The sequence below is a fragment of the Numenius arquata genome, chromosome 7 (genome assembly GCF_964106895.1).
Source record: "Numenius arquata chromosome 7, bNumArq3.hap1.1, whole genome shotgun sequence".
Lineage (NCBI taxonomy): Eukaryota > Metazoa > Chordata > Aves > Charadriiformes > Scolopacidae > Numenius > Numenius arquata.
In genome coordinates this window covers 36,224,437-36,249,147 of record NC_133582.1, presented here as the reverse complement: position 1 = coordinate 36,249,147, position 24,711 = coordinate 36,224,437, and the positions used below count along the sequence as shown (strand labels likewise).

Sequence of the window (24,711 nt, the reverse complement as noted above, 5' to 3'; positions counted from 1 at the left end):
GAGAGTAGGGGATTTTTTTTTCCTTTTGTTTAAAGGACACGCACTCTGGCACCAAGAAGTGCGGAAGAGACACATGGCTCATAAATACATAAACTGTTTGCTAAATCAGAAACCTGGGAGTCAGTTAAAATCCATAATAGGATCCCAAGATTCATAATAAATAACTTTTAATTATAGTCCTGCACAATAGTTATTTTAAACAGATGGTTTATAGATTCACATCTGGGATTTTTTTTTTTTTTTTTTTTTTTAATTTAGTGCTCAGGCACACACACAGAAAGGGAGAGAACCTCGGCTAAGGGTTTTTTATTAAAAGAGGTCAGGCTCATCCAGAACGATGCTGCCACAGCAGACGCAGCTCCCCAGTCAGTGCTCAGCTTGGCAAAAGGTTTGTGCTGGAATCCCAGACTCCCTCGGAAAGGAAAATTTAGGGAAGTGCCGGAGGATCGCCCCAGGTTCCTCTCCTGCGCTCGCCGAGCCCAGCTGCTGGAGAACTCACATTTTAATGTGTTTGGGGAAAGATCAAAAAGTTTTGTTGAGTGCCCACGTTTATCCCCTCTCCCACGCTTTGCCAGTGGGAACCAAGGGTCTCTTTAGCTTGGCATGCAAAGGTGATGTCAAATTCCCGTACAGGAGAGAGACACTAACCAGACCTAATCCCAGTGTTACTGCTTCCTGTTACCTTTACGACAACCTCCTCTCAACGCAATTTGTTCACCTTCCATGTACACACCTTGTATTTTTACCTTCCATCAAAGAACTCCACACAAAATAGCCCATTCTGGTGACAAACTATATCAAACTAACAGCCTTAAGCTCATGTGGTACAGTTAAATAAAATGCCAACAGGAAAAGAAAAAGAAAAAAAAAAATTTAAAAAAAAAATCTGAATATTTGGCAGAGGTCTTGGAGAGGACGTGTGCCAAACCACAGCTTGGAAGCTGCAGCCAACTTTCTACAGGGTTCCCCACTGGGCTCCTGCCCGTTCACAGCAGCCACCAGGAGGATGGCTCTTCTCAATCTGGATTTGGCTTGGAAGAGGAAAAAAAAAAAAACAAACAACAAACCCAAAAAAATCAGAGCCTGTTCCGTTTCTTCAGGGCTGCACCAGGGAGTGCCTCCATCAGCGGTACCCCAAGCCCACTGCTGTCCTGTCAGCTGGCTGCTGAAGACCTTACAGATGTGGGTTCTTAGCGGGCAAGACTTCTAGAGTTGGGGGTATGATTTTTTTCCTTGGTTTTCTTTTTTTCCGTTTTCATGTATTGAAAACACTTTTAGGAGGTTCACACTGGATTTCCAATACCCTGAGGTTATTAACTATTTATATTGAATAGGAAAAATGTTGCTTAAACTTTCATTTAACCAAAAAAAAAGGCTGTGGAATGAAAAATAATCAAAGCAACAGGGACAAATTAGGTAGAAATACAAACGATGGTTAATGGCTAATCCTGAAAACATTCATTTTTTCCCATTATTCACCTCAGTCCTACTAGTAACTCTGATAGGACTCCTCACCAAGTAGTTCAGAGTGTTCTTAAATTTCTGCCAGGAGAAGCCTGTGGGATCATCCCCCAAAACAATAACTATTTTCAAACAACAGCAGAAGTTGCCCTGGGGGGAATTTGGGATACAGCTTCCAAATGGGCACATACAACTTTTGCTTCCCTTAGGAGAAGAAAAAGCCATTTAAAATTAATGAAACAAGTGCACTCCAGTTACAGAGGCGACATCTCCACCACACGGCACAGGGCAGGCTCAGACACAGGTTCTCCAGCCACGCCGCTGGCTCTTGGCCAGATGTCGCACGTGGCCAGAGCATCCTCAAGTGCATGCGGAGTCACCCTCAGCCCACACCAGCCACAGGAGCAAAGCTTTGGGCCAGCGCTGGCCACGGGCTCTGTCCTTCAGCAAAGCTTGGGAGCAGCAGGCTCCCAAGTGCACGCCTCCACCTATGCTTGTGTGCAGACAGCCCCGATTTTGGGCCAACTTGAACTTGAGAACAGGCTCAGACACGCGCGTAACTCATCGTCTAGACAAATCCTGAGGCACTTTCTGAAAATACTACCCTTGCTCCTTTGGCACTCCTGCCTGGAACTCGCCGTCTCGGGTCCAATCTACAAACTTCTCTTTAATTGGCAGAGTTGATGCAAGCAAGCAACCCCTGCTAATACCGTGGGACTGCTGTCTGCCATGAGCACTTCTCCACCTGAGGAAGAGCCACACGATTTGACTTCAGGGAGGAGACACCACTCCCCAAGGAGAGGTGTCTGCAGACATTTCAAACCACCGTAGAGGGAGATGAGAAAAACGTCTCATTTCCCTTGCTCCCCTCCAGTTATCTGTCGGTGGTTTTTTTCCTTGCAAAAACAAATTTTGTGGGTACGATAACAAAAACGGTTTAGCACACTAGGTGTGTTTTTAAATTCAAGTTGGAAAAAATATTTCCCTATGAAACAATGCCTGTTTTCTGCAAAACGATAGTTCCCTCGTTTACCCATATAAACCTACAAGCACCAAGGCGTGGGCTTCGCCCCCATAGAGAAAGAAGTCCTATTATTTTCAGCACGTCTTCAAATTCAACGGGACAATTCAAAGGAGCGAAGCCAATTATATGCTTCAGCACTCTCAGCGTTAGGTCCTTGCCCACGGCACAACATGACTGCGATTTCAGCATGAACTGCATTAGACACAAATGATGGCATTTCATCAGGAACAAAATATGCCAGTTCAGTCCACAGAGACTCCTTTTCCTTTTTTGAGCAGAGCACACGGTAGCCTCAGATTTATCCCCTTCATCCCTGTAATCTCTTTAGCTTATCTGGCCTCTCTGAGGGCAAGCAGGGAGGAGGCTGCAGCTCTCCTTGCAGTGGCGTGCTCCGCCACCATCAACCACCTCCTTCATAATTCCAGTTCTCCCCGCTCCCTAGGAAAGAAGATTAAAACAAAGGCCCTGCTGAAAGATAACACCGAATTTCCCTGCAAACGGGTATTCCCCACTGCTGTGAGGAAGGCATGAGTATCTGCGAGTCATTCAGTACACATCACTCAAAACCCCTTATGGAATGAACAGATTTATATTTTTTTTTTTTTTTCCCTGTGCTTAATGATGTTCACCAGCATGAGGAACGTGACCTCGGTGGCCTGCTGCAGTCCCGACACTCCCTGACAGCAGCCCACTGCACTACGCCGTGGTGAAAAGAAAGCACTTTCTTCCTCTTACACGTGTTTGCGTTAATGCAACGGCTGAGGCTGCAGCTGGGATCAGGGTCCCATTACAGCAGACATCACACAAGCACGTGCGAGGAGCGCATCCCTGCTCCAGTGAGCTTAGCGAAAAAGACACAGCCAGACAAAATGAGCGTGACTGCAGATAAAGCCAGTGAGAAAGCCAGAGCAGGACCCAGAGCTGCCCAGCTCTCCATCGCCCTGCCTCCGCCTCCGATTGGCATTTTGGGCTGGAGTTCCGCAGCTGTAAAGTTAAAGGCAAAACTCTTTACCTGTCAACAAAACAGCATGGTGGTCTTCCAGCAGTAAGAGAGACGGCCTTCCCAGGTTCCTACTGTAGCCCAAAAAACTACCTGTAGTAGTCCAGGAGCCGGGTTTCAGGGAAGGGGTACGCCCTGGGGTTCTTGTGGGAGACCACACCTCTGCATTTCACGAGATGCATGCATCTAAACTTCACAGATTTTCCGTGAATTTTACATGTGTTTTTAAACAAAAACAAACTAATGTTTTTTTCTACCTCTTCAGTAAAGTGTTTGTATTAATTATCAGTCACCCAAATCTGATTCCAATACCTCAGAAACCAGTAGACACAGGTGATACCTTTTGATTTGAAGCTCAGGGTGCAAACCTGTACCTGTGCTGCTGGAAAAGGTTATGGCTCACTGAGCCAACCCTCCAGGCTTACAATCTACTCCTTGCTGGATGTTCCCAGTCACTCAGATCAGCCAGCAAAACTTTTCAGACCATCACTGCCCAACTCATTTTGAGTGAATTGAGTGATCTTGAAAGCGTGCTCCAGCCTAGCCTGCTTTACCCAGACTGAAGCCAATGGGACAGAATTCATTCTCCCGAGGAAGGAATAGGAAGTTTAAGGCCATAAAACCTTCTGCTACCTTAGCTCGATCCGGAGGCCACCTGCACACAGCTGGAGTCAGCAAATGTGGAACAGCATTGCTGCCCTGGGTGTATCAGCTCCTGGAGTGTGTTGCTCTGCTGACCCTCCTTCAAGTGCCACAGAATGGCTTGGAGGAGTGTGAGTGTGCTCATGTCATCCCTGAACCAAACTGGTTTGAAAACACTCTAAGTAAATTCTAGCCCCAAAAATTGTTGAAGATGACACTGGTGAAGTATCAAGCTAATTTAATAGAGGGGAAAGCAGATTGTGCCAAAAGTTTAAATCATCTGAATTCAACAAATTTTAGATCAAGCCATGGTGTCACGTTCTGTCCCATCGCAAAAATTAACACATCTAAAGAGTGTTCTAAAAAGGCTCTACCTTTGTCTCTTAACTACTGCCATCCTGGTCTGGTCCTACAGACTGTGCTCAACTTATTTTCCAGCAGACATTGCCAATGACAGAAAAACAAAACCATTAAAACACAAAAAAATAGTACATCAAAATCTGAGTCCATCAGTTCAGAATTCCTGGTTTTGAAGGAAATAACTGTATCTTCTGTTACAGACTGAATACCAACCGATAGTATTTTTTCTTCTACTGTTGTGAATTAAAAGTTCATTTGGCATTTATTTAAAACAGATGCATTGACTGGTTTTTTTACAAATATTGTTTCATCACATTTTGATAGGCTAACGCTACAAATATATTATCCAAACAATAGTTACCTGTCATTGCATCTTTATTGCCTTCTCTGTCTGAAGTCTGCTTACTCAACCCTTACACTGGAGACTTAGGCAGTGGCAAATGCTCCAGTTTTGGGCTTGAGCCTGTTCTAAAAACTTAGAACAAAGCAGCCCTTGAGGCCATGTACTTCTTAAAGAGTTTAAAAAGCCCAATGGGCCTCCTAACTTACTCTGCAACAAGTCATATCCCATGAAGAAACTCACTTCTGTACAACACAAAAACAGGGCTAGATTAAAGAAAAGGGAAGAAAAAACAGCAAGGTCCCCTGCTGCTCTGTCTGGCCAGAATCATGTCTTTTACTGCCCATATCCTCTAAAGAAACGATGCTCTCATGATATATTACCCTAATACATCACCAAGTGACAGTTTTCTCATGATACTGTATCCTCAAAGATGTGATGCATGCCAGAAGCAGCAACAGGAGATCTCAGCTGGGGGAGCAAAGGGGGAAGGCTTTTTATTTTCTTCCAAATTTTTAATCTACACATTGTTTTTTTAATGTACTTTTGTTAGAAAAATCCCTGTCAATCCCATCTTCATAATCCAGAGGACTCCTAGAAGTTTCACAGTAGTAGCACAGCCTTTAAACTGGAAAGCACCAAAAAAAAACCCCTCTTCATTTAATTGAAGCAAGTTTTGAAACACGACCAAAACGCTTGAGGAACAACAACCAAATAAAAATAGTAGCCCAAAAGAAAGCAACAAGAGTCTGTTTTCTATTATAAAATTACTTAGGCAAGAAGGCCTCCAGACACTGCTGCTTTAATGAACCCGCAAGTAAACTGAGCGCTGACCCCACATTTGTTTTCTTATGTGATCTTGCCTGGGCTACGTCGTGCTAATAAGAAAAAAACCAGGAGGTTAGTCAGGGCGGTCTACAGAGAGAAGGGGCAGCCAGCAGCTCGTCTGTCTGCGCAGAGGAGTGGAAAGAGACAAGGTCCATGAGCATTTCAGCCAGGGCTTCTTGAAGGGGGCAAGGGCTTTCAGGGTCTTTTAACACTGCCTTCAGCTCACTGGGGCCCACTCCTTTTTGCTGCAACTGCTCCGTGCTGGTAACATCTTGGTGGGCAAGCAGGAATCCTAGTTCATGGACAGCTCAGGACAGCAGTCACCCTCAAGTGGGCTTCATCCAGTTAGTGCCAGAAAGAGAAGGCTCCAGCCGTGGGAGAACTTATTCAGAAAAAAGCTATACCACAACAATGTTTTATTTAGAATCATAGAATCATTCAGGTTGGAAAAGACCGTTCAGATCATCGAGTCCAACCATCAACCCTACTCTAGTAGTAGGGTTCTCCCCTACACCATATCCCCCAACACCACATCTAAACGACTCTTAAACACATTCAGGGATGGTGACTCAACCACCTCCCTGGGCAGCCTCTTCCAGTGTCTGACCACTCTTTCTGTGAAGAATTGTTTCCTAATGTCCACTCTAAACCTACCCTGTTGCAGCTTGAAGCCATTCCCTCTTGTTCTATCACTAATTACCTGTGAGAAGAGACCAGCACCATCCTCTCTACAATGTCCTTTCAAGCAGCTGTAGAGAGTGATGAGGTCTCCCCTCAGCCTCCTCTTCCTCAAACTAAACAGTCCCAGCTCCCTCAATCGTTCTTCGTATGATTTATTCTCCAGGCCCTTCACCAGCTTTGTTGCCCTCCTCTGCACCCGCTCCAGCACCTCGATATCTCTCTTGTATTGATGTGCCCAAAACTGGACACGATACTCCAGGTGTGGCCTCACCAGTGCTGAGTACAGGGGCACAATCACCTCCCTGCTTCTGCTGGATTTGACACATCTCATTTCTATGTGTCTCTATTTCGTACCCACTCAAACTTGTGATGGAGGCTTCGCATCCATCAGATGCAAAGAAAGAAGGTGGAATAAGCTTTCCTTTGGTGCAATCAACCGCATTGCCAAATCAAGTGCAGACTGTGACTTTCAGAACTTCAGCCAACGCCATGGCTAGCAGGAGAAAATGCGTAATTTTGACTTGTAAACTAAGCAAAAGCAATATGGAAGTCATTGAGAGGAAACTAAAAGCCAGAGCTGTCAAAGTCACTTTCACAGTCCTTGAGCTGACTTTGGCCATGTTTTGTGGCCTGGCCCTCGCTGCTTTTGGGTGAGATGTAGCAGCCCCCATTCGCGGCAGCGATCACTCAGACACATGACAATACCACTGCAGTCAATGAAACCACCCACGCCAGTTCAGAGGTTTGAGCCGAGCTTCTCAGTGCAGACACATCACAATGCCCTCTGTACTGGGTAGACCCAGTTAATTAAACAGTTATTTTTAAATGGTGCTCTGGAAAGAAATTGGCTGTCCAAAATAAGAAACTAATATTGCACAACCACTTTCTGCTTGAAAAATCCAGTGATTAAAACATGTTTCTGCATAATCATAGCCCTGCAGGGACAGTTCTCGCTTCTGAAAAGCAAATTCCCTTCTTTCTGTTTTGTACATGTATAAACAAACAGATTCTGCTATGTCCAAAGCTTGTGAATCTTAACTATAATAAGACACTGAATAGAAGCCATACAAGCAGATTTTTCCTCAGCCTGTGTTCCCTTCACTCCTTCCTTTCCTCTGCCCTACTTACACTGCTGAAAGTCAAAAAAAATACCTGTTTCTGACAAGTAAATGGAGCTGACATTAGAGCGAAGCTATGAGGTGAATGGGGTATGCGCAAGCCATTTGTCATCTTGACAAAGTGATTTTCCGTCACCAGTGGGACACTTTAAAGACATCTGAACAGTTGGCCTTGACCACCAGCATTTCTTATGGCTTATAAAGGGACCCATGGGAACAAGAACACAACCTGCTTTTAGAAACGACTCCTGCAGTGGTACCTCTTGATAGATGTAAAGGCAGTGTGATGTATCAGGTGCCATTAAGATCTTTGCTAGCGGGTTATATTTACATAAGTATGGAGCGCAGATAGCATCTTGTTAACCCAATTAATGAGACCCAAATGTCAGGAAAGGGATTATATCTGGCTGGAAGTCCACAGCACTCAGGAGGAAGGCAAAGATGATTTCATTGTGTGGGACAGCACTGTTCTCTTTGAAGAGCAAGAACTCAGGCAGCAAAGCCACTGCCTGGGCAGCTGGGGCAGAAACACAGGGGAGGTGGAAACGATGGTCTGAAATCCAAAGGTTTCACACCTTCAGCATAAGAAGGGCTCTTTATGATGAGAGACTCAAGTGCCATGTAAAAATGGGAACCTGGGGCTGAACCGAAGAAAACTAAAAAGTATCTAGCTGAGGTCTTAGAAACTTAATTTTTTATTAACTGTACCTTCCTCGGCAATAAGAGAAGGCTCTCATCGCCAAGTCACAGCCCAATATGGGTTGGAAGAAGAACAATATTTCATCCAGCCCGTCCACTCTTCCATGTTTTACATGGGCAATTGAAACACACTCCTCTAGCCTAGAGAAGAGCAGGAAATTTCCTAACCAAGATGAGATCACTAATTTCTGCATCAATGACTCTTGATGTACTTTACAAGCAACTGCTTCTGTCCCACAGGCTCCGACTACTAAGCTGTACGACATAAGAGGAGACGTTCCTGTCACCCAGGTCAGAGCAGTGAACCCTGAAGGGCTCAGAATGAGGTACTTGGCCCCAAAACAGAGGGAGGGGGTTAGGGTAGGGCCTCATACTCAGCAGCTCCGGTCAGCTCTCTGCTCAGCATGTTGGCTGTAAGAAATCCCTGTTCCGAGTTGTCTTCACAAAGGAGGAAACAAGACAGCTAGCATGGGCTGCTTGGGCCAGCAGCCCTACCTAAGCATTACCCAGTGGATTAACCTTAATCCTTTGATGGTAACGGTACCTTATGGCCACAGTCACAAGTGATCCACAGACACACAGTAGTAGCTTTCCTGGAGTCACATCACATCCAGGTCCTCTCAACCAAAGCCATGTCTCGCCAGTAGTTTTGGTGATGTCTTTTATCTAAGAGGTAACATCCAGCGAACAAGCCGGAGCTGCCTACTCATCTCTCCGTGTGGCTGCCTCCCAGCAAACCTCCCTTTTGCTGTAGATAATTTGCTTGCTTTTTTCCTTTTTGGCTCCCATCTTTGTATATCTCCATATGTGGACTGGATTAGTTATGCCAAGAAACCTGATGACATCAAAGGTATTCATTTTTATACTAAAAAGCTCATGTACAGTTTTAGGCACTGAATACGTAACCTTCATGTAACAACAAGTACATAAAGTCACTTGAATTTCTTGTTATCATGGCCTAAAATTCTACATATTTTTGAAATTTCCATCAGACTTCTGGGTCAAAGAGTTTTTGCTTGAGGATTGGAAAACTTGCCAAATTAAATCGGACACATGCGGCCATTTTTCCAGAAGCTATACAAATTGCACGCTGCTTCTGTTTCCTCTGCATTTTCATGTTCAACAAGCTCTGGTTCAGTATCAGTGCACTACGCGGCATCTTAAATGTCCACACGGGCAAGTTTCTTCAGAAATGCTTAATGCGTTTAGATCACAGACAAACTATGCCTCAAGCATGCAGCTGTTAAAAAGGTTTCTTAGACTGCCGCACCATCAACATTTTAATGTATAATGATTTTAAATGTCTAGCATTTTTTATCCACGGCTTTTACAAACAACCCATCCACCAACCCTTGGTTTACAGGCTGAAAAGCTTGCGTGCTGCCTGCCAACATAATTTTATTCATTTATTTTAATAAAAAGCATTTGCCAGATTGAATCACCAACCCACCTAACCCAGTTAACTGCTCCAGCTCTCCCCAGAACTCAGTATTTGGAGGGGGCATGGTAAAGGCTAAATATGAAAATGGTCAGCTGTGCACTGCCATATACAGAAAAAAAAAAAAATATCCTCTCTCTCAAGCAAATGATCAACAGTCTCCCTTGCAGTGGGAGAGCCTACTGCTGTTATCAGTATTTTAGGTCCCACAGGCAATCCTTCAGCTAATAGCCTTATCTCGAGCCCAGCCACCCTGCCTGGCTCCTTCCTGCCCCAGTGATTTCCAAGCGACACAACCTGGAGGTGTTTTGCTAACCGGCACAATCAGATCATAGCCACTACGTAGCTTTAAAGCAGTCATTTATCAGCCCTTCCCCATCTCTCCCAAACCATGCCTCAACTGCACATCACCACCCATACAGAAAACAGGAGGAGGAGACAACCTCAGAACAATCAAGGTCTGTTATTCTTCAGCCACTAATAAATCATAAGACAAACCAGAAAACCAGATGCAAATGTAGGACCCGAGCTGGCCATCAGAATACATTTTGATGGTTCCAAACCCTGGGGAAGATCCAATTCCCATTGAAGCCACTTAATATAGCTGAATAGAAGGATGTCAAGAACAGCTAAAAAAACAACAAACCAACCAGCCAAGAAAACAAAACCTCAAACACACAACTTTTAGCCTATGGGGTGTCAGAAATCTGATCTTCCTGGCCAGGGAAGGAGGAGAGAGCTACTGCTTCCATGCCTCAAGCAAAATCTTTAGCTATGAAAGAGGAGGTGAGCCACACCATGGCCGTCTGGAGAAAGGGGTAGCTGGCCCTGCAGCCAAGAGGGTAGTCTGGGGTTACACTGAGGACCTTAACAGCCCGGGGATGAGCAATACCTGGTTTTCTTTGTGAAGCAGAAATGGCAGCCTTCAACTTCTCAAGTCTGGCAGAGCTCTGGACATTGCAGCCAACACAGTGCTCGGCACAGAGAAATTTAAAATTGAAATGGAAGCATCTACACGGTTGAGGAATTTGCCCTGAATATCCAATCTACAGGAAGTTTCAACACTGCAGTTTGGGTTGACGCAGACACAAGGCAGCATCGCTACCATGCAACTGACTGCAAGGGCCCCACGTGAACTGGACCTGACCCGGAGCAAAACGCAGTGTAACCATGTAAGCACAGATCTAAGGCAGAGTCAAAGATGACCCAATTCAATCTTTAACACTGAAGCTTTGCAAAAAGGTATACTTAAAGCAGAGACTCAGAAAAACTGGATCCTCAATTTGTCAGAGAAAAAAAAAAAAGATTTCTTGCATTATTTTTCTAAATGGCATTTTATCAGATTTCCATCCTTTGTGCTCACGAGAACAAATAGATCTCCAACTCTAATGCTATTTCATAGTACTGCCTTTTGCCACAGCACTTTACGGCACAAATACATAAAGCTTCACTCTCTGAAAAAGCTAAGATACAATACAGAAAATGAAAACTACGGCCGGGAGGTTGACATGTAGAACGGATGAGGAAACAAGTGAAGAGGATGCAATTCTCATCTGATGCATGTGATTTTTTCAGTCAGGCGGTGGTACACAGTCTACATTTAATAGCCCATTTTGGACCACTATCTAGAGCCACAGGGGTAAAATGGGGAAAAAAAAAAAAAACCAGGAAAAGCAGCCTAATAAATAAATGGGAAAGACAGACAGAAGGGTTTATGAAATCCTGGTCTCAACACACAAAGTCAGCTCCTGGGGATGACCAGGGACGGGCTTCACACTGTACTTGGACCCAGAGCTCAGCACTTTGGATGCAAAATGCTGCACAGAGCTCAATCGGCTGAACAGTTAGACTAGGAATTTTTTAGCTGCAGCTTAATGCATAAGATGAAGAGGTCAAGAGGCCTCAGAGGAAGTAATTACAGCAGTTATTAGGTACAATATGAGCAAGTACCAGTACGATAGTCATTTTAATAGCAGTATTACAGGTAAAAGCTTTTATACAATATTGTTTTTTTCTTCACAATGGCCTTTTATTTGACCATAAGTTCAATATAAAAAGGTTGCATTTTCATTTGATTTTTTTGGTTGTTGCTTAATATTTTTCTTGCCTCAAAAATTTCTATTAAAACATGATGGGGAAATAAAACCAGATATTTGGTGGGGAAAAAAAATATCTATTTTTATATAGCAGCACAAAGCAGAACAGCAGAAGTACTGACACTGTGAACCATTCACTTACAGGACCATAATTCTTAAAAAGACCGTTAACAACTCAATGGAAGAAACTTGAAAGCTAATAAAAACTATACACAGGTAACCGTATGCTTTTTAAATGCCATTTTGATATTGGACCAGCTCTTTAATAATGTTTTTCTTATTGGCAATAAAAAAAAAAGTGCCTTAACTTAGACTGATCCATTTTGCACTTACTGTAGACACATTCCAAAGACATTTGCAACTTGTATTACATTTTTCCATTTAGTTTATGGCATTTTTGTGCCCTTCATATTTTTCCACACATTATTTATACATTTTAAAGATGTTCTTTTGTATTTGAGTTCTCTGACCATTTAATTACGCCAAAGAGAATCTCATTTCCATACTTCATGGACTAGATCTTCATCATTGTTACAGTGACATATCATCAGCCCTCTTCCAGAAGGGTTTTGCCAAGACCTATAATCAGTTCAGCACTGTGTGCATATGTATGTTTGCTCAGTGCAGCTGACTCTATGTCAGAAATGTGCAAGTAGTGAGCACTTCACTGTCCCATGTGGTCTGAGAACAACATGAAATAGCTTCTTCAAGCTTGCAGCTTTCCAGAAGCTGTATCACATATGACAGCACATCATGTCTCCAAAATAAATGTCACGATAAAGCACAGCGAGCTGGAGGCATACATACCTGCATAGGGATGTGCCACACTCTGAGGCAGCTCTGGGATGTGAAGCAAAGTGCAGAACGTGGACTTCAAAAGGTCCACAGATGCCACAGACAACACCCAGCTATATAATCCATACTCATTCCTCAGAGGAAAAAATGAGATGAGATGCTGCACCCATTACCACTTGGCCAGGCTGGCCATATCTGTACATGGCACTAAACTGACCTGAACGTTGTCTCAACGCTGCAATTGGGAACTTAGAGGATCAAGCCAGAGTAACTATCTTCTGCCATTGGTAGTCTGTGTTTCATTCTCAGACAGGCCAAAGTCTTGTCTTACACAAAGATGTTGCATGAATTAAGAGCAAGTACAACTGAATCTACCTGAATCATCCTTCAGGAGAACCTACCAAAGCAATCACCTCCACATCAAGTAATTAACCAACTCTGGCTCTCGATTCAATTCACTTCTCATTTGCAAAACCATTTTCATATATAAACACGCTGTTGTTGGGTCTCTGCAACAGAGCACATATGGGACACCCAGCTGCACCAGACCTGGAGCTTTGACTGCTTTTTGTTTCCAGGGTTTGTTCTTGTGGTGTGGGGTGTTGGGTTTGGGTTTTTTTTTTTTCATTTAAGAGATGGCAAATACATCTGTATCTTTTTTGAATTGGACAAAAACTAATAAAGCTTTCACCATGTTGGGGCAATTTTGTGTTCTAGGAACCTTCCAAACACTGATCAAAACAGCATTCTCTTTTCCAGTAATATGGGGGTGAAAACTACCAGCACACTACTGTATCTCAGGCTTTTTTGTCTCTCTGTTTGTTATTTTTGTGGGTGAAGAGAAAGCTGATTATATTACACAGTACTAAAGATGAAGACTATTGAAATTGAAAGAAGATGCAGCCTTGGTAGATTCTGTAGTTGATGTATGTAAACTATTGAAATTAAATTATATAAAATAGGTATGAAAGAATTGTTTGATGATTATTTTTTTTAATATGCACTGCTCCACTAAAAGTCATCTGGGCCGCATTATACCTTGACGCAACAGCAATTGGATCCTGATGTACTAAAACACTGCCATCTTCACTTGAACATGTGTCAAACACTTGCTCTCAGGCTGGCTCCGCGCTTTCAACTTGTGGATTGTACCACAGAAACCAGCTATGCTATAGGTGAAGAACCCCAGTAAACCGAGTAGCTTTCTTCCTTCAGCCTGCAGTGAGGAGATGGGTGGTTTTTGGGGGAGGGGGGGGTGCAGAGAGAACCACAGGCAGAGGTTATTTCTACCATTTTCCGGTTTGCTTGAACTCAGTTTCACTACTCCATCGGCTCAAACGAGTTAGAACACTAGATCTTATAACAACGAATTTAACATCTTTTTTTTATGAGCAACGGTCAAATTCTACATTGCACATTTGGATTTAAAAGCGGAAATTTAAACTCCAGAATGGTGTTTCACGCTGACTAAAACTTATGCCAAACAAAAGCTCTGATTTCTAGTTTCCTGAGCTCCTGTCTCCAAACTTTTCTCAGGTTTCTGACACTTGATTACACTTTCTGGCTCACATTTATTTCCTTCTGTTCTGGATTTAGGCGATAAAAGGTTGAGACATATGATTACCACTCCTCAGGTGCAGTTGGCAAGTTTGAGGCGCAGGCACGAGGGAAGGGGGGAAGAAAAAAGCTGGGGGGAAATGGCACTGGTTTAGATGTGGTTTGTCAAGATCACTACTGGCTTTTATCAGCTGTTTCTTGACACAACTCACTTTATTCTAAAGTATTGCAGAAAAATTAAAAAAATAATAATAAAAGACCTTTTCTCCCCACAAAGAACACACCAAAACCAAAACTTTTCATTCTCTTGAAAAAAATAAAAAAAGCTCTTGCAGTGAAGGCCACCGTTAGCTGAGGTAGACTTATCTATCTCCTTGCAGTTCCTGGCTTCTCACTTGTCATTTTTGGTATGTTCATTTTAAAACTACATCCACCACTGGCCAAAGGATAGGTTATTCTTGGATAGGTTATTCTCCCCTTGCTTCTGGCAAGGTCCTCTGGGTCCATGCAAACGACAATAAACGAGCATGAAATGACATGGCTCTCCTCACCACCTCGGGCACCACCATCTGTCATCATTGTCACCGCTGAGCTCATCTCACCTTCCAAAAACTCAGCACTCAGAAGTTTAATTCAGGCTAAGTTAATTCTGTGGGGTTTTTACATTCTTGTCCTATAACTACGCACAGGTTCTCTTTTCACCTATTTCCGATGGACTGTACCATTTTTATGTCTTTTCCACATGTATGTTGAGGTATATATTTCCTGAAAGCAAAGGCTGTAATATCAGGTGTGAGTCTACTTCTATTTTGAGTTTTAGATACCTTCCAGCCAAAAAGCCGTACCAACAAAAACTCTGCTGCACTTGATCATTTACCATGCTCGTACCAGAGCTGAACTTAAATATTCCATGCCTATTTTATATGCTGACCACCATATAAAAGAAATCTAATCAAAAGTTCCCCAATATTCTGTTAATAGCATTTCCCCCCTAACATTTCAAAGTCCTCAATAGCCAGGAAGTCCAAAACTTACCAAAATGTGTTAAGCTTTCACCTTTATGAAGTTTTGTTTCTACTAACAGAAATTCACTCATGCCTCCACTACCCTCCGTCTAAAACCTTCACATCTAAAAAATAAAGATCTGACTGTCGTACATGACTTATTTGGGTTCTTCAAGAAGCACAAGGTGTGTGAAGTGCTCCTATGGATTGCAATAACCTTGTTTTCCCACAGATGTGTGAGAATATTTTTAGAAGAGAATTTTTGCATTAAGAAGTCTAGTTAAAATCGCTTGTAGTCCTAAAGGATTTAATAACTGGAATAAAATAATTCATTTCTCAAACTGAGTCAATATAATTTCATTATGAATACCATCAAGATTATATATTTTTGCATATAATCATGATGCCAATTCAGACAAGTTCTTTAAAACTCAAACTTTTTTTCAGACCACTTCATTACCCACCGTTTCACTACTTTGATTTTCATAAAAAAGCAGGACATGCGATTTTCTTATTACTGACCACTAAGCATAAAATAATTTCATAGAATGGTTTGGGTTGGAAGGGACCTTAAAGATCATCCAGCTCCCACCTGCTGCCCTGAGGAGGGGCACCTTCTATGAGGCCAGGTCACTCAAAGCCCCATCCAGCCTGGCCTTGAACCCCTCCAGGGATGGGGCAGCCACAGCTTCTCTGGGCAACCTGGGCCAGGCTCTCACCACCCTCACAGCAAAGAATCTCTTCCTAATAGCTAATCTAAATCTCCCCTCTTTCAGTTTGAAACCATTACCCCTCATCCTATCCTCCACTTCCTGATAAAGAGTCCCTCCCCATCTCTCCTGTAGCCCCCTTCAGGTACTGGAAGGCTGCCATAAGGTTTCCCCAAGCCTTTTCTTCTCCAGGCTGAACAACCCCAACTCTCTGTCTGTCTTCACAGGGGAGGTGCTCCAGCCCTCTGATCATCTTCGTGGCCCTCCGCTGGACCCGTTCCAGCAGGTCCATGTCCTTCCTGTGCTGAGGACTCCAGAGCTGGATACAGTACTCCAGGTGGGGTCTCATGAGAGCAGAGTAGAGGGGGAGAATCAGCACCTGCTGCCCGCACTTCTGAAGCATCCCAGGATGCGGTTGGCTTTTTGGGCTGCCAGGGCACATTGCTGGCTGATGTTGAGCTTTTCATCCATGAGCACTCCCAGGTCCTTCTCCTCAGGGCTGCTCTCCAGCCATTCTCCACCCAACCTGTATTTGTGCCTGGGATTGCCATGACCCTGGTGCAGGACCTTGCACTTGGCCTGGCTGAACTCCATGGGGTTTGCATGGGCCCACCTCTCCAGCCTGTCCAGATCGATCTGGATGCCATCCCTTCCCTCCAGCGTGTCAACCGCGCCACACAGCTTGGTGTTGTTGTCAAACTTGCTGAGGATGCACTCTATCCCACTGTACATGTCCCCGACAAAGATGTTGAGTGCTGGCCCCAGTACTGACCCCTGAAGAACACCACTCATCACTGGTCTCCACTTGGACATTGAGTTGTTGACTGCAACCCTTTGAGTGCGGCCATCCAGCCAGTTCCTTTTCCACCGAGTGGTCCATCCATCAGATCCGTGCCTTTCCAAATTAGAGACCAGGATGTCATGCGTGACAGTGTCAAATGTTTTGCATAAGTCCAGGGAGATGACACCTGTTGCTCTCCCCTTATCTACCAATGCTGTAGCAACATCGTAGAAGGCCACCAAATTTGTCAGGCATGACTTGCCCTTGGTGAAGCCATGTTGGCCGTCACCAATCATCTTCTTATTTCCCATGTGCTTTAGCAGAGATTCCAGAAGGATCTGCTCCATGATCTTGCCAGGCACAGAGGTGAGACTGACTGGCCTGTAGTTCCCCGCATATTCCTTTTTTCCCCTTTTTGAAAATGGTGGTTATGTTTCCCTTTCTCCAGCCAGTGGGAACTTCACCGGACTGCTACAACTTCTCAAATGGAAAGTGGCTTAGCAACTTCATCCGCCGGCTCCCTCAGGACCCATGGATGGATTTCATCAGGTCCCATGGACTTATGTACCTTCAGGTTCCTTAGATGGTCTTGAACCTGGTCTTCTCCTACAGTGGGTGGTTCTTCATTCTCATAGACCCTGTTTTTGCTTTCTGTGACTTGGGCGGTGTGATTAGAGCCCTTGCCAGTGAAGACCAAGGCAAAAAAGTCATTCAGTACTTCAGCCTTCTCCACATCCTTCCAGAGAGAGCCCACATCTTCCCTAGTCTTGCCTTTCTCTCCGATGTATTTATAGAAGATTTTCTTATTGTCCCTGGCCAGATTTAATTCCATCTGTGCTTTAGCTTGCCTACTCTAGTTCCTGGCCAGTTGGACAGTTTCTCTGTATTCCACCCAGCCTACCCATCCTTGCTTCCACCCTCTGTAGGCCTCTGTTTTGCTTTTGAGTTTGTCCAGGAGCTCCTTGTTCATCCATGCAGGCTTCTTTGCTCTTTTGTGTGACTTCTTTCTTGGGATGTACCTCTCCTGAGCTTGGCGGAGGTGATCCTTGAATACTAACCAGCTTCCTTGGGCCCCTCTTCCCTCCAGTGCTTTTTCCCATGTTACCCTGCCAAGCAAGCTCCTCAAGTGCCCAAAGTCTGCTCTCCTGAAGACCAGGGTAGTGAGCTTGCTGCACACCCTCCTCGCTGCCTAAGGAAGGACTTGTTCACCTTCCTCTGATACAGAGGTTGCTGCAGCTTAGAGCGTTCTCCATCCCCTCCACCAGAGAAGTCTTTAGCTATAAAGACTTGCATGGTTGCAATGGGCCAGTCAACCATGCCATACTCCACTGGCACTTCACAAGTAGGCCTACCTGCACTTTCTATGTGACCTAGCTTCAGAACAACAGTTTTCCAGTGAAACTTCTGTATTTCTGTTTTACCCATTAGCTCCAAGTACTAAGGATGCCAGTGCTTTCTCCAGTTTCTGTGTTTAACAGCACATAAGGTGAATGCACAAGAAAGCGGGCACTTCCAGTTGCCTTCAACCTACTTTGTGCTATTCCAGTGTCTCAAACCCTATGGAAAGCAGGGTGGTGTGATAGCTTCCCAGAGACAGCGTATCTCCTTGGAGATGCAGAACCACAGACATTCAAAGTAGAAGTAGGCAGAAGACCAAAGCTCTAACATTGGCTCTAACAGCGCTTTGCAGATAGCAACAGCAAGCCGTAAATCACAGTTCTCAAAACCTCTGGATCATGAAGTCAGCTTAAATTTGGCTTTGCCCATCCATGCCTCAGAACACACTTGGGAGAGCAGATGCACCAAAAACCTGGCATCTGTGCAGCCTCTCCATTGTCACAGAATCACAGAATCACAGAACCTTAGTGGTTGGAAGGGACCTTTGAGATCATCGAGTCCAACCACATTAAAAAAAAACACAACACACAAAAACAAACAAACAAGCAAACAAAAAAAAAAAACAAAAAAAAAACCACACCAAAAAAAAAAAAATCACCCACCAACTAAACCCCACACCCACAACCTCACACACAACACCCCACCACAAACCAACAATCCCGGGCACTAGAGCATGCCCTGAAGAGCCATGTATACATGTTTCTTAAATACCTCCAGGGATGGTGACTCCACCACCTCCCTGGGCAGGCTGTTCCAGTGCTTGACCACTCTTTCAGTAAAGTAATTCTTCCTAATATCTAATCTAAACCTCCCTTGCCGCAGCTTCATACCATTTCCTCTGGTCCTGTTGTTATTCCCTTGGGAGAAGAGGCCAACCCCCACCTCTCTACAGTTTCCTTTCAGGTAGTTGTAGAGGGCAATGAGGTCTCCCCTCAGCCTCCTCTTCTCCAAACTAAACATGCCCAGTTCCCTCAGCCTCTCCTCATAGGACTTGTTCTCCAGACCCCTCACCAGCTTGGTGGCTCTCCTCTGGACACGCTCCAGCACTTCAATGTCTTTCCTGTAGTGAGGGGCCCAAAACTGAACACAGCACTCGAGGTGAGGCCTCACCAGTGCCGAGTACAGAGGCACGATGACTTCCCTGCTCCTGCTGGCCACGCTGTTCCTGATACAAGCCAGGATGCTATTGTCAGCCCATTGTCAGAGAGAGAAAAAAAGAGAAGGAGCGTATTCATACTGTGACCATACCACCCACATCCACTTGGAAAGTGAAAGTGCATGAAGTGAGAAGGGATGGCTTTGTGGTCATACCATTAGACCAGGAGTCAGGAGACCTGAGCTTTCATTGGAGTCCTACAAGAAATTCCTTGTGGATAAACCACAATCTTTCTTTGACTTTGATGTTTTTCTATAAATAAATAAATAAATAAATAAAATGGCCACTTCTTGCAGACAGCTGTAATTAATGACCAGTTCTTTGGAGATCAAATTCATCCATGTTTATTAAGTGTTCAGAGATATTAGTTGGACAGCAATATACCATTGCTAAATTGTTGTAACTGTAAAAGCTCACATTGAAACTATTGTCTTACAGATGTTAAAGATGACCATTTTTATGGGCATTATTAAGACCATAAAGTAGAGATGCATAAATTACAAATTAGGGAACTCTAGATTTTAGCCATACTGGCTTGTTCAGCTGGTAATTCTTGCATACAGAGCTATGGTGCACATTTACACACACACACACTCTCAGTCTTACCTTTTTCCTTATATTAAGGGCAAGCATCTGTTCTGTGCACTCCACCACATTTCATTCCAGTAAGCAGGGAAGTCCAAAACAGAGTTATCTCATGGTGGGTGCACTGCCTTTTTATTAGAAACGCATTACCTATACTTTAGAAGTGAATGATTTAATACGAACTATACACAAAATCTCCAGCACATGTCCCCCAGTCTCAATTCCCATATCACCACGACTTTTCTTTCCACGTTACAGCAGATGTTCAAGAATGAACTCATCTTGTCTGGTAGCTATACGTGGCTGCGTCTAGGAGATCCCCATCAGTGTCCTTTTTGTATTCAGGATTCAGGGGGTTGTGTTACCAATAACTCTAAAACAAGAGCTAGAAGCTTTATTAAAGCAGCACCCCCAGAAACCAATCGCTGCTCTACCTGCCTGGGTCTTGTTCATGTTCCTACCATGAAAATCAGTCTGCCCTGTCTGCACTGACCAATGAGAAAAGACAAGTTTTCATCTTCCTACCACGGCTTCTCAGCGGTGTATAAGGAACTGCATTTGTAATTGCTCTTTGCAGTCTTTGTTGCATTATTGCAACTTATTCTCATAACTTATGGGTTTCCAGCTTTTACCACATTTGCTCTTAGAGTACTACCCCTTACTTTGCCTTCCCAACTGACTTAGCCTGTTAAGAGAAAGCTGGAGACTGCTTCGCCCATGCTGCCTCCCTCTTTCCCCCTCGCTCGGATGCATCCCCGTGCTCCGCAGGACACAACCTGCAGAGTCAGTTCTGTCAAACACTTGGTAAGTCGGTTCCAGCATTTCAGTTCCGTCTCCTCTCATTTGAGAGATGGGAAAGTTCTGGAAGGGAGTTATTTAGATATTCCTCCTCTTTCCAGAGCTGTTCAGATTTCTGTAACTTGTGCAGTTATTTATGGCAGCTTGTAGTCACGGAAATGTATCACCACTAGGGGAGACCTGTCACAATCCAAACCAATATTTCAGCTACTTGCTTTACCGGTGTTTTTAACAGAAGTGCCCTCTGTTGAATTTTCTGTCCTCTCCTGGACAGCAGTTGCTTCCTTCCTGGAACTCTTTTTAGTTGCTCACTTCTTACAATATGAACATCCATCAGGTTTGCCCTTGAACAGTATGATCAGTCTTCCAGAGAAAGTTCCTCACTGAATTGCTATTAAACAATCAATATTTCCAGTTGGATGTAAGGAAATCTGGTTCTCTTCCCTCCTGGTTACAAATCACCCCATTGCTTCTTTTGTTTCTGCTCTCCCCAGACCTCTTAAAATTGATCTTTTCCCTTGTGGCAGGCCTGAACAAAAATTTCAGCAACTGGCTGTCCAATAAGTCATTGCTTTGGATGCTGCACAGCGTTAAAGTCATTATCTCCAGACTAGTTTCCTTCTCCTCTACCAGGTCTCCCAGCTTCCAACTCAAGAGACAGAGATTGCATTTATCCTTTGGCAGAAATAGAACAGAGTGTATCTGGCACAAGTAACTCCAGTAACTCGCTAGGCATCCATATTCTTAATAAAACGTAGCATCCTCCTTGCATAGAAGGGAGCCAAATGCCCTCAGTTGCTGTTTCACTAAAGTATGCCCTAAAAACTGCAGAGATTTAGAGTTCTTACAGCCAATGTTTTTTGCAGTTCTTCATGTTCAGGCATTAAAAGGGTGCTCATTGATTTAATAAAGCCAAGGTCTAGAGAGATCTATAAATACAAGTATTTTACCCTGATGCATTATTGCCCTGATGCCCGAGACTGAACTTCTGCTCCTTCACAGATAAATTGCTTCCTCGCTGGTTAACACCAGCTTCCATTAGCAAGAGTGGTGGCAGACGTGTTTGGGAAGGTGATCCATGATAAAACACAGCTTTGTGTCTTTTTTTGTTTTCCCTTTGATTTCTTTACTCACCACATCCCATGCTTCTCCTTTCCACATCCCCCTCTAGATCCTCTAGAAGGATCAATAACTTATTCTCTGTCACTATTAGCTAAAAAGTTATCACCCGGTCTCACTTAAAATCTATTGAACTCGGGGCAGCGAGATACATCAGCCTCGGGGGGCTCAAGACCAGGGTCCTTCAGTTGCCAAAATCACCTTCTAAAAGGCGGTTTGAAGCAACGCTTTAAATCTTTTATACACTTAAAATAATGCTGGCTAATGTTAATAATATTAACAGCAACAATAGAAGGGGGGAGAGGGTGTCTTGGTATTTCAGTCCTAAAGTAGAACACGTTCTGTACATTCAGCTACTTTATAACTTCCAAAATGTAAAACTTAGTGCTTTCTGGACTATACTTTTCTTTGCATTCAACAGCAAATTAAGGTTTATGGCTTTCTTTTAAATATATTGTACGAAGTTTTATTTAGAACAACTGTTTTTCAATAACTCCTAAAGTCTTGGCTTGTCCAGCTGAATTGCTCCCAAAAATGCTTAAGTCCAAAGCAGTTACAAGGAAAGGGAATGCTTCTCCCCAAAATGTGTATCAGCTGGCGATATTATTAACCACTGAGTTCCCAGGACAGCAGGCAGTGTCATCCTTGGAACAAAGTGCTGTGAGGAAAGCATCACTTGTGCTTTCACTGTCGTTTTAGCACAGCATGTGTAGTGGTGCTGCAGCCTTCACCTTGCACCCTTGGGCAGCTCCTCAGCCACCAGCATGTGAAACCTAGCACACGGGAGCTCGAAGCAGTAGCATTTTCACAGAATGACAGAATGCTATGGGGTTGGAAGGGACCTCTGGAGATCATCTAGTCCAACCCTCCCGCCAAAGCAGGTCCACCCAGAGCAGGTTGCACAGGAACGTGTCCAGGCAGGGTTTGAATGTCTCCAGAGAAGGAGACTCCACCACCTCTCTGGGCAGCCTCTTCCAGGGCTCTGCCACCCTCAAAGTGAAGAAGTTCCTCCTCGTGTTTAGATGGAACTTCTTATGGTCAAGTTTGTGCCCGTTCCCTCTTGTCCTGTCCCTGGGCACCACTGAAAAAAGACTGGCCCCATCCTCCTGACACCCACCCTTTAAGTATTTAGAGGCATTGATCAGATCCCCCCTCAGCCTTCTCTTCTCCAGACTAAACAGACCCAAGTCCCTCAGCCTTTCCTCCTAAGAGAGATGCTCCAGGCCCCTCATCATCTTTGTAGCCCTCTGCTATACCCTCTCCAGCAGTTCCCTATCCTTCTTGAACTGGGGAGCCCAGAACTGGACCCAGTGCTCCAGATGGGGCCTCCCCAGGGCAGAGCAGAGGGGCAGGATGACCTCCCTCCACCTGCTGGCCACACTCTTCCTGATGCACCCCAGGATGCCATTGGCCTTCTTGGCCAAACCTCACCTTTCCCCCTCTTTGCTGAGTTACAGGCAAAGTCTTTTGCGTGCACCCTTGACTTAGTGGAAAAAAAAAGTCCTCCCTCTGAATTCACATGGTAGGTGTGGTTTCACAGTGTCATATTAAAGTCACGTACAATTTTGTGCCTGAGAGTTTTAAAGTCAAAGAAATGACTGCCAGATCATGGATTGGATTACTTTCCCTTAGCTCGACTCTGAGATAATCTTGTGTTACGTAAAGGTGACAGAGGCACCCAAGATTTGATTATCACAGAATCACAGAATCTTCATGGTTGGAAGGGACCTTTGAGATCACTGAGTCCAACCACAAAATTATGTGAAATATTCCCCTCTCTGTGCAGGTACTTTTAGAACAGGCTTGAATGTTCTTACTATCTGAAAACCAAACTTACCAGGCAAACACACATTATACAAGGGTTGTCTGTGATAAATGGTATCTGCAGAATTTCCCCTTCGTTTTCACATTTTGCAACGGATCCTGAAATAGAAATAAAAATTTTAAAATATGGACATATTTCAGCTCCTGCAGCTGGTTTTGGAAACTGTCCTCACCACACTCCCGTTTAACCCCAGCTCCATTCTCAGCCTTCAATTTTAAATCTTGCCTTAATTTGCCCATTTTAAGCAAGCAAGGATGTTCAGCTTTTCTGTAAGATTCCAAAGGGAACTGGGAAATGACTGGCCTTTTCTTGCCAGACAAACCTAGACTTTCTTTGTGCCCCAGTTATAGCTAAAAAGGACGCTTTTTCTCGTCTCGGATGATGTGTGGAGAATAATGCGTACTCCATGCAAAGCAGGATACATCTATAACGATAGATCCAGAGCTCACTGAAATCAGCAGAAAACTGTCCATTAGACCCCGAGGACTTGGACCGGGAGTACAGTGTGAGCCCTAAACCAAGCATCCTCTTAATGCATGACAGCCAACTGGCAAATGAGTCCAAATTAGCAGGCTGACTGTCAAACGGAATCAAATTAGAAACCCCTTTATGGCCCTCGCGCTGATTAGCTGGTATTGTGTCATGCTGGAATCACTTCTCCAAATCTAATGGCTCCTTGCTTGCGCTAGAAATTGATTCAATCTTACGCTCCCTCGGAAAATATAACACCCTCGAGGAGAAGGGGGGAAGAAGGAAAATAAATAAGGGGGGGAAGCACGGTTCACCTGCCCCAAGCCACGCGGTTACACCTCCGGCTTTCCGCCCTTCCCGCGCCTCGCCCCCGCGCCCGACGGCGGATCCCGGCGGCAGGTGGGCACCGCGCAGCCTGCGCGCCCGCGGCCGCCCCGCGCCCCCTTACCTGTGAGCAAGGAGGAGGCCAGCCCCCCGGGGAGGCAGAAGGCGCCCAGGAGGACGGCAGCGGCCGTGGCCGGCCAGCCCCCGCCGAGCCGGGGCATCGTCCCGGGGGTGCCGCTGCCCGCCGGCCGAGGGGCAGCGTCCGGGACGCGCCGTCGGGTCCGGCCGCCCCCCGGCACGCCCGCCCCAGCACCGACTCCCGGCGCCGGGCAAGCAGCGGCGGGGGCGGGGGGGGGGGGGGGGGAGAGGAGGGAGGGGGGGACAGGCGGGTAGGGAGCAGGACGGGAGATAGCGGCCCGGCGGGGAGTCCCACCCCACGGCGGCACCGGGGGAGGGGACTGCGGGTGCGGGGAAAGCAGCTGTCAGCCCCTGCCCCTCGGC

General features: G+C 44.9%; 1 protein-coding gene across 1 annotated transcript in view; it reads right to left on the bottom strand.

Annotated features, from left to right (window-relative positions):
• The window catches only part of BMPER (BMP binding endothelial regulator), a 163,199-nt gene extending 138,768 nt beyond the window's left edge, over positions 1–24,431 (bottom strand). Inside the window, exons 1-2 of the mRNA XM_074150866.1 lie at positions 24,335–24,431; positions 23,428–23,513 (exon numbers count right to left, since the gene is read on the bottom strand). Coding sequence (XP_074006967.1) covers positions 23,428–23,513; positions 24,335–24,431 — 183 coding nt within the window. The remainder of the gene's footprint in view (positions 1–23,427; positions 23,514–24,334) is intronic.
• Between the last annotated feature and the right edge of the window lie 280 nt (positions 24,432–24,711).